Source organism: Pteropus vampyrus, unplaced genomic scaffold (genome assembly GCF_000151845.1).
Source record: "Pteropus vampyrus isolate Shadow unplaced genomic scaffold, Pvam_2.0 Scaffold202, whole genome shotgun sequence".
In the NCBI taxonomy this organism is placed as follows: domain Eukaryota; kingdom Metazoa; phylum Chordata; class Mammalia; order Chiroptera; family Pteropodidae; genus Pteropus; species Pteropus vampyrus.
Window position 1 is genome coordinate 1,326,025 of NW_011888983.1, and position 10,561 is coordinate 1,336,585.

Sequence of the window (10,561 nt, forward strand, 5' to 3'; positions counted from 1 at the left end):
GATACAATAATAGAAGGTCAGCTGTGTTTATTTGAAACTATGGGCTCACGGGATTGTTATGCTGCCCAAAAGAAAGACAGCATCCCCCAGCACAAAAGACAACACAACTGCAGACGTTTGGCAGGGTATCATCAGTCCTGAGCAAACGCATGAGGGTGGGGGGAAGAGAGGGCTCCCTGCCCCTCAGCCCAACACAGGAAGAGGGAGAAGGCAGAGATAGAAGCCTCCAGAAGGTAGAAACCTTGTCCACAGGGTGCAGCAAAAAATGGTGGTGTGACCACGGCAGTGTGGGGTACAAGTCAGGCAGGGGTGAGGGCAGAGTTGGGGACCCAGCTGGTGAGCAGGTCAAGGCAACTGGCACCCTCCGTTTATTTAAAAGCGGGTGGGAAAGCAAGGGGCTTCTAGGGCAAGTAGACTGTTGGCTTTCTGAGGGGTCTACAGGCATGGCGGGGTGGCAGGGCCCCAGGTCCACAAGACACCAAGAGATCCGGGCTGGTCCCTGCCTCTTCCAGCAGAAAGCACCCCCAGTGAGGGAGAGGAAGGAGGGGAGGGAGTGGGCGGGACGGAGTCCTTGGGACTGGGAGCAGAGGGGCTGGTGTCTGTGGGCTCTGGCACTCATTCTCCCCCTGTCGCCCTGTCTCCGCCACCTCCATCCCCCTCCCGCACCAGGAGCACCTAAGCAGCACTCTAGCAGCTCTGCGCTCCAACCAGATAATTACCCTAAAGGTTTGTAGGTTCTGGAAGGTCTCCTGATCCTGCTCTTCTGAGAGGCTCCCTGGACACAGAGCCCAACATTGCACGTTCTTAGACCCCTAGTGGAAGGGGGTGGGGCTCTTGGTGCAGCTGCTACCCATGAAGGCAGCAGTGACCTGGAAAGGCCATGACTGGGCCTGCGAGTCCCCAGCTGGGCAGAGTCTCAGCCCAGGCGGCCCCTGGTTCTTAACACTCAACCCAAGGGCTTCGTGTGAGTTAAAATGCTTTCAAAAATAAGGGGTTGGTTATATGCCATTTTTGTTTTCACATGGGTTCTAACCGCTTCCTAAAGCCATGGGGTGCTCAGCTTCATTGGGAAGAGAGACTGGAAGCAGCGAGAATTCCCAGACATGAAAATCACATTTGATAATGTGATTGCAAGTTGCTTCCGCCAAACAAGTGGTTGAACATGTCAGAGACATCTTTGCCCAGCCTCTATTTTCCAAGCCCTCCAGCCCCAGGGTGAGACCTCAGAAGCACTTATCTTGTGCCCACAGTGGCCACACCCTCGGCCGGCTTGGCCCCTGGGAGCCCAGCTTGGCACTGCCCTTAACCATCTCCCCAGATTCGCTGACACCAGGCTTTCTCTTTCAACCAAAAAAAGAACCCAGAGGTTGCCACACACCAGCTTGGCTTAAAGTATCAATTTAGCTGGTCCTGTGGCTCTCTACCTAGCCAGAGCCTCTGAGTCTGCTGCCCTCAGCCAAGCAGCCTCCGTCCACAACCACGGACAGGCAGGGCCAGCAACGCAATGTTGGGCCGCGTGTCAGGCAGCCTCTTCAGCCCAGCATGGCCATAGAGAGGAGGCCACTCTCCCAGTCAGGGGCTGCTGCCAGCCAACACCTGAAGGGCCATTCCTCCTGCCGGGGCTGGTGTACCAACCAAGGGCAAGCTGAACACTGCGCCCCACAAGCTGCAAGAGTACCCCATCCATGCTTCCCCTCCCTGTGCCTCACACTGGCTAATCTCTCTTCTCTCTTCCTCTCTTCTACTCCCTCTTGACCGCCCTGCCTTCCTGGCGACTTTCGGCATCCTTCTGAACACCTGCGATCTTTGGCCTTTGCCCTCTGGCCCTCCAACTCATCTTTCTCCTCAGCTGCTGCCTCTCCTCAATTCAGTGCGACTGGCTCCACCCCCAGTCATAAAAAGGCGAACCTTCCAGGTAGATCCCTTCCCTTTGCCCAGATCACGGGTGGCTTCCCCAGGGGCTCGGCAAGTCTCTGGGCCCTGGCATGCCAGTGGGGGCTGGAGACAAAGTCAGAACCTCACTCTACTTTGGTTCAATTAGACAAAAATGAACCCATGAATGCCACAGGTGTGCAAATAACACGACACCCAGACCCAGGAGATTCACAACTGCCACCACCCCATTACTACTCATAAAAGCCACCAACAACAGCCATCGCTGGGTGCCAGCCACTGTCTTACACATTTTATAGGCCTGATTTCATTTAATTCTCCTAACAGTTTTATGAATTAGGCATGGTCATCTTTATTCCACAGATGAGGAAATCGAGGTTCAGAAATGTTGAGTAAGTTGCCCACGGTCACACAGTAAATTGCAGAGCACCCAGGTTCTCCACCTCTTACTAGCTATGTGATTTGGGGCGAGTTACTTAACTTCTTTGCACCTCAGCTTTCTCATTTTTATGTAAGAATAATAACAGTTCCTACTGCATAAGGTTGTGTATGGAAAGCACTTGGAATAGCACCGTTTAAGTGTTACAATTAAGTTGAGTCTCAGAGAGAAGTGAACATGTGCCCAAGGTCACCCAAACAGCAAGAAGTAGAATGGGAACTGGCAGGCAGGTCTTCAGACCCTATACCCAGGGCTCTCAGTTGGCCCTACACTCTTATATTTAGAAATGCAGATTGATTAGCATCTGATCATTGGTAACCTAAGTTTGAGGAATGAGGGGATTTGCAGAGGGAATGTAGCCCACAAACAACGGGTATAATAATCGTGAGCAACTGCTTCCTCCTTCTTGCCTTACTAACCCAAAGAGAAGGGAGAGGACCAGATCACAAAGGAAAAAGAACAAGAGACCACAGACCCAGGGATTGGACAAAGGCACTGCAGCTTCGTTCCTGGCCAGGCAGCCCATGGCTGCCACCTATGCCCCTAGCCTTCTTTACACTGCATAGGGGGTGGCTCTAAGGCCACTGGGATGTTGGAAACAGCAGGGTTCTGGGTGCTGTTTCTGAAAGACTGACAGCAGGACCTGGAGCCACCATCTGGCCTGACTCAGGAGTCAGGAGCCCAGGGACCTGCATGTCAGGCACTTGATCGAACAAGGCTGAAAAAAAATCACTCCAATTAACAGCTAAAAATACAGAGGGATACGTGATGCACATGCTACCCGAGCCTGCATATCCTATTACACCGGCCAAATCCTCGAGAGCCTCCATGTGCTCCTAGCACTTACCCCAAGCATGGCTATTCAGGGGGCCCACTGGTACCTCAGACAAGTGCCAGGCCCACCCACTGTCACTCACCCCTACGTATACCAGACCCCATCCCAGGAGAGCTGAGTCCTCTCAAAGCAGCCATTTGCCTCAACCCCTAGCAACCAACACCTGGCTTAGCTGCATTAGCTGCTATTTGTTGAGCCCTTGCTGGGTTCCAGGCCCTGATGTAAGAATTCTATGTGGATCATCTCGTGTAATCCCACACCAGCCACCAGCAGTGGAGGCCTTGCGTGGGCTCTGCCATCATCATCATCCCACCTTACAGATGAAGAAATTGAGAGAGGCCTCCCTTTACAAGAGCAAGGGGTGGGGGAGCCAGAACGTTCTGTGCTGCCCTGGCCTAGTTTCCAAAGTAGAGCGAGAAGAACAGGAGCCCCCATTCTGCCTGCTGCAGCCCCTGCCTGGAGAATAAGATTTTTATGCTGTTAGCCATCAGGAGACGTAAAAAGGCTTGTCCATTTCCTATCAATAAACCAGTATTGATTTTACAGGCTCTGTAAGATGCTTAAATGCTGGGACTAACATTAGTTAAAAGAGGAAACTTATAAGAGACATGATGTGCTTAGCAGATGGTGTTTGAGGTTATTTCCAAAGTGCAGAAAGTTGGACGATGAGCAATTCTGCTGGGGGCTTATTTGGAATGAATAGGAATAGTCTGGAGTTTCGAGTAGGGGTCCTGGCCCCTCACTGAATTCTCCATGTGACTTTGATCAGGAAACTCAACTTCCCTGAGCCTCAATTTTCTCTTCTGTAAAATGGGACTTATGACCCATTTCTGTACCCGCCTCCTCCTCCGGTAGACACTCTGAGCCCTCAAGCATCTTCTCATAGGGTGTGGCAGGATGAAGCCTCGGCCCCAGAGTAACACTGCTGGGTGCCATCTGCCCTAGATGTCCCAGCCAAAAGATGGTTCAAACAGGTGCTGCTAAAATCTTACAGTTCTCATTCTGAGGTTGTGCACTCCTATATATAAGCATCATTTCCCTCTATAGAGTTTGCAGCAAGCATCATCAGCTCCCCTTTACATACAGGAAGCAGAAGTGTCACAGAGGCTTGCTGAGATCACCCTGAGCAGGGTGGGCTGGCCTGGAACTCCTGCTGCCTGCGTCCCCCTGCATCCCAGCCTGGAGCTCTCACACCCGCCAGGCTGTTCTGTGTTAGATTATCTGCAGGGATAGGATTCTTATCACAAAAGCTGATCCCAGATCGTCCCTGGAGAGATCACTTAGAAAGTAACATAATGGTATCAGTGTCTAGATCTAGGAAGACTCTGGCCCCTAGCCCCAAGATATGGGACACACGAACCAGACTCTCTCCTCCTCCTGAGGGAACACGATGCTACCCCTGCCTCCCAGGCCCTCAGTTCCTCCTGGGCACTGTGGGTGATGAAGACTGGGCTCAGAGCAGCTGGCTAAGGAGTGGGGGTAGAGCAAAAGGATAATAGCGACCTCATACAGGCATAAAGCATTTACAGTTTCAAAACTCTACCAAGCTAAGAGTTCAAGCTCAACTGTCCACTGAGGCCAGGCACAGATCCCATAAGTGACTGGAGCAAGCTGCACAAAGGAAGGATAGGAAGAGTGGGGACCGAGGCAACTGGAGAACTCGGGCCCCACCTGAAGGGGGCGCCATTCTCCAATCCACTTGATGATTGCCCTCAGGAATGCGGTCCTAACTGCCAGGGTCTCCAGTTTTTTATCAGAAGCCATCCAAATTTTTTACTTAAAATCTCTTGCCCAATTGTTTAGTGAGCCAAGCAACATTCTGTGACCTCTGACCTAAGGATCTCATTTGATCCTGTGAGCCAGATAATCAAAGACGGCAAAAAGCTACGATAGGAAAGGAGGAGCCGCCGCTCTCATTCAGCGGCTGAGAGGGCTGGGCGCAGAGAGAGGATGTGACTTGCCACCCAGAGTGGGCAGAGGCAGGCCCAGGTCTCAGACCACTCAGGCTGGACTCTGGCCCTCTGACCAGGCTGGGAGCAGACCTTCGGGGCCAGGGGTCACCTCACTCCCACCTCTTCCTCTGCCACCTGCAGCAGGGAACTTACCCTAGGGACCAACTGCTCTTGCAGTGAGTCTTGTCTTAATGTCCCTCCTAATGCCTTGGCCGTCTCCTTGCTGTCACCAGTCCCTGCATGTAGTCACCACCAAAATATCATCACCGTCACGCCATCACTGCCTCCCACTAGAGCCCACGCAGGGCCTTCACTGGGTGCATGGCACTGGGGCGGGACTGCTCGACAGCCCCGCAGTCTCTCTCTAACACTCGTTTCCGCAAACCTCAGGGTGAACAGGGCCAGGCCGGCATCCAGGGCCCACCGGGGCCACCAGGTCCCCCTGGACCGAGTGGACCTCTGGGGCCCCCAGGACTTCCAGGGCCCATGGGGCCACCCGTAAGTATCCCCTTCTTCTCTCCATTACATCCTCTCCCAAAATTTGTCCCAAGAATTCTCTGGAAGCATCCAAACTTTCCAAAACCAATGGGGACCTAAATCCCCACCAAATGGCAGAAGCACCTCGGCAAGGCCATTGGACATGGGTGGCCCATGCAAGGAGCTGCCCATCCATCCATGTCATACTCACCTGTTGCACTCTGGTTCTGAAAACATACCTCCTGAGGCCATATCCTCAACTCCAGACTCTGCCGTCCAGGGAGGAGATTACTGACCGGCTGTCCCTTTCCCAGCCTCAGCAGAGAGGAAAGTTCCCAGGGCCACCTATGATTGTCGTCCCCTGGCCCTGGGGCTTAGAAAAACCTGACTGGAGAGCAGTGAGTTCTGAAGGAAGTAACAAGGGGATGTCCAACCATCTGGCACCCCTAACAAACACACCTTCTCTGGTGTATGCAGGTTTCGCAGTTCTGAGCCACCTTGCAGCTGAGCTGGCTGCCTGGTCAGCCACAGGGCAGGGACCCTGCATGAAGCCTAAGTACTGGCAGAGACCACTGCTGGGAGGGCCCAGGGAGATCAACAGGCACCCTCTTCCAGGCAATACCACACACCGGTGACAATTCAAGCCCAGTGTTCACCAAGTCATACATTTCCAAGCCCTGCTCAAGACCCAACTCTTTCTTGGCCCAGTTCAGTGCACCAGCGCAGGAGAATAACTCAGCAGGTACTTGGACTTCTTTGGAGAAAATGGGTTCTCTACCCAGAGCTAAGACATGTTATATGTTACTGTCCAACCATCTGGCACCCTTAATCCTGTTAAGGATTAAGGACGAAGTCTGTTTAAAGATGTTTTTCTTACATGGCTACAAACAAGCAAACAAAGAACCAATCTTGTTTTATTTCTTATGACAAAAGCATCAGACATTTATTGTGAAAAAATTGGAATATAGACAAAGAAAAAGGTTTTAATTCTGTATTTTCTTATATCTAGAGTTCACCATCATTAACATTGTAAAGAGTCCTTCTATTTTTCTCCGTAAACATATCTTTACCTAAACATTTCCAGGTTGATAACATTCTGAATAATGTATCCTGTTACTTCTTCACTTACCATCGTAAACCATGCCCTTTGCTGTGGTCAGAGTCTCCCATGACATGCATCTGAGGGCTGCTGGGCCTATTGATAAGGTAGTTAATGAGTCCCTTCTGTGATACAGATCCTCGAACATAAATGTCTGCACATCTCTGACAGTGTCACTGGGACAGATTCCCAGAGGTAGAATTGCTAGGTTACGATGTCCCTGCCAAATGAGTACAGCCACCTACCAGGTCACTCAGCTTCATGGCTGGGCCCCTCTGCTGCCCCAGCCACCAGTGCCGAGGTTCAGTATGGCGCCTCTCTAGGCTGGGCGACAGCTCCAGGCAACCAGCACCCAGATCAGCCAGAAGGTGGCACAGCAGTGTGAAAACCTAGCTTGCTGGGAATTTTGGCTCTTCTGCCCAGCTTGACGCCCACACGGATTTTAAATATTTCCATGATTTCTCCCCAGGACCCCGGGGAAGGAGATTAGTCTCACTTCCATGCGTTTCTAGATGGGAAATCAGAAAACCTGAAAGGAAGTGAGATTTAGGGAACTGAACCAAACAAAGCTGAGAAGAATCAAAAAAGTACTCAGAATTCACTTCTTCTCCACTGACCAACCTCCCCAAAACACACTGGGCTCCCACTCACTGAACCCAAGCCAGGGTGTTATATTTGTTAGGTTTTTATGAAGAAAAAAACCAGAAAGTGTGTTTTTAAACCAATTGAAACAGACCAGGCTCAGGCCTCATGGTTTTCTACAGCCCGTGTTTGCCATCCACACCCGCTCCCACAACCGCAGTGGAGCCAGCCTCCCCCTTGCCTCTCCCTTGGGCTCCCGCAGGCCGTGAGCCCACACCACCTCCCCACCGCGGGCCGCCATGGTCACAGCACCCCAGGGGAAGGAAACAGAGGGTTCCTCTGCAGCCTGGCAGGGCCAAAGGCAAAATCAAGGCTCTGATGGGCGAGGCTGGCTTTCCAGGGAGGGGTCCCAATTAAGAAGTGGGCGGGTGGGGATCTAGACCAAACCACAGCGTCGATTTAACATGATGCCACTGACCTATTTTCCAGTGGGCAAGCACAGAGGAGATGCCCACAGCGCCCACATGGCTCCAGAGAGGGACACGAGCCTGTTGTCCCCACACGCCCTCAGCAGGTTTCCGATACCCTCCCAAAGACCTGTTCTCCAGCACTTCCCAAACCTTGTTGTAGCTATTCGAGCACTGCTTTGTCCCCGACCTCCACTGTAAACGTGACTAACTGCAACTGTAGAATCCATGTCCACTCACCTTTCTCTTGCTTCTGCAGGGCTTTCCTGGGCCTCCTGGACCAAAGGTGAGTCACTGAGTGGGTGGAAGAGTTCCTTGCAGAAGGAGGGGGAGGCGGTGCTGACGGGTGCTGAGTAAGGAGCTGAGAGGGATCTCAGCTGAGAGATGGATCACGCTCGGCTCGCTTCCAAAACTACCTGCCTCTTGGGAAGGGATTGGGTCCTGCTTTTGTGTACTGGGGACCCTCGGGCTCTGGGGACAAGCAGTTAGAAGCCCAACCATTTTACAAATGTGGAAGCTGAGGGCTCCGGGGCAAAGTGACTGGTCTAGGTTGACAGGGAATGGGTGGTAGAACCAAAACCGAAACTCAGGTCTCCTGCCAAGTTGAGCCTTCCCACCATCCCTCTGCTTCTGCAAGACAGAGTCGTTTTCTGAAGAGTAGAACCGCTTCTGCTATTGTTCCAGGGATGGCTGGTGGTGGAGGTCAGGAGGGATTTAGTCACAGGGAGGAAGAGGGATGGGAATGTGAGGGGAACCGTGCAAGCCGAAGTTTGGCATTGGGAAAACCCTCCTAACGGTCTTCTCTTTGTTCCCCCAGGGAGACCCGGGGATCCAGGGCTACCATGGCCGGAAGGTAAGAAGGAGGGGGAAGGAATGCCCCCACTCCCCCAGTAGTAACCCAAGTTTGGCCTCACCACAGTGCATACAGGGTCTGAACTTGGTCGTCCACACACACTTTTGCACACACACTCACTCAGCATGAGCCTCATGATGCCTGTGAAGTTGGCTGGACAGGAGTTCTTGCCTCCACCTGGGGGAGAAGGAGGCTCAGGGGAGGGGGGGCCTTGGGCAAGTCAGTGGCTCAGCCAGACCTCCGACCCAGAAGAGTCTCTTCCAGCAATCTGGGTGGCCGTGTCTGGTCCGTGTCTGTACTGTTCTCGTTGCCCCCTGAGGGCCTGGTAAGTGAGAGCCAGGCAGAGCTCCTTGTTGAGCACGCTATGGGAAGTGGGGGTCGGTCCGAGCCCTGCTCTCTGCTAGATCGCAGGCCAGAGAGACAGGATTTCTGCACAAATAACCCTGGGGGAGGCAAACCGTGATAACTGCTACCATTGCAAAACGCTGCGTGACTACAGGGGGTGGAGAGATTAATTCCCAGTTAGCAGGAGTTTGGGAAGTCTTCTGGAAGAAGACAGCCTATAAACTCGGTCCTGTTGAATAGGTAAGTGTATCAGTTATCTATTGTAACAAACCATTCCAAACTTACGGACTTAAAATGACAATGTATTTCTCATGATTCTGTGAATGGCCATCTGGGAGTTCTGCTGGTCTCCCCTAGGCTCACTCATGTAGTCGTATATGATCACAGGTGGAAAGGCCAGAGGGGCCAAGACAGTCCATCCACGTGTTTGGTGGTTGATGCTGGCTGTGGGCTGGGTGCCTCTGTTCTCCACTCAGCCTCTCAGCCCCTGGTAGACTACATGGGTTTCCTTACAGCATGGCAGGCACAGGTCAGTGTTCAAAATGGGCAGGTCCCAGTACCCTTGTATTACATTTTCCGATGTCCTGTTGGCCAAAGCAAGTCACGTGGCCAAGTCATTTGAGTCAGTGGGGTTGGTGGAAGGAGACTCAGCCTCTACTTCTTGTGGGAAGCGTAGCAAAGTGTTTGTGGCCATTTTTAATTCACCACTGTGGTCCTCCAACTAGTAAATTTCAAAGGAAATGGCATTTTAGACAGGGAAACCATTTGAGCCAAGGCCCATATTATACAGTAACTATGATAACATAAAAATAATCCTAATAAAAGTCATGACTTACTAAATGCCTACCATGTGCCAGGCTGTCTCAACGTGACCTGCCTTATTTCTGATCCTAAGACCACCTTATGAGGCTGGTACTATTCTTCTCCTATTCACAAATAAGGAAACTGAGGCACGCCCACAGTCTTTTGGCTCATCGGTGACAGAGTAGGAATTCGAGTCCAGGCCTGGGTCCTTCCCATGGTACCACCTGCTGCAAGGGGCACATCTTACCCTCCAGACCATGCCTAGGAAGCCTCTAGAAACTTCCAGAAGAAAAGAGGCAGGAATGAGGGGAGAACGAGGAGGGGGGTGGGGATTTGGGAAAGGGAGGCATCACTCCAGAGAAGCACATTCCTCACACTCTGTAATCTCTGTAATCGGGCTGCTGCCATCACCACATTGTTTATGGGTGCTTGGTGGATGAAACGGCGAGACCAGAGAGATCTTTAATTAGTTCTGCATAAACTGAGAAGTTTGTATTGTGTCAGGAAGTGGAAATTATAGCCCCCGTGGTTGTCTCCATCCACTCACGCAGACTCACAAAATTTACTGCCTCCTGGTGCAGCACAGGGTCGGTTTTCCCATTAGAAGCCAAGCCAGCTATTTCAAGCTGCGAAGAAACTGCAGGGCCAATAGAGGTTTCCCTGGAGTCGTGGCAATGCCCACAACTGGCATCTGTACTGTGGCGGGTGTCTGCACACTCCCGCCAGTTGGAAGTCTGGTTCATCCAGAAAGGAGCTGGGGGTCTGTTGTCCTGAGGATGGAGAGGGCTCAGATTAGGGCTGCAGTGTCATGAGGA

At 52.1% G+C, this 10,561-nt stretch overlaps 1 protein-coding gene across 1 annotated transcript in view; it reads left to right on the forward strand.

Moving 5' to 3' along the window:
* Nucleotides 1-10,561, forward strand: part of COL13A1 (collagen type XIII alpha 1 chain) — a 262,813-nt gene that overhangs the window by 202,118 nt on the left and 50,134 nt on the right. The window contains 4 exon segments of the mRNA XM_011372185.1: nt 1,850-1,915; nt 5,510-5,617; nt 8,004-8,030; nt 8,562-8,597. Coding sequence (XP_011370487.1) covers nt 1,850-1,915; nt 5,510-5,617; nt 8,004-8,030; nt 8,562-8,597 — 237 coding nt within the window.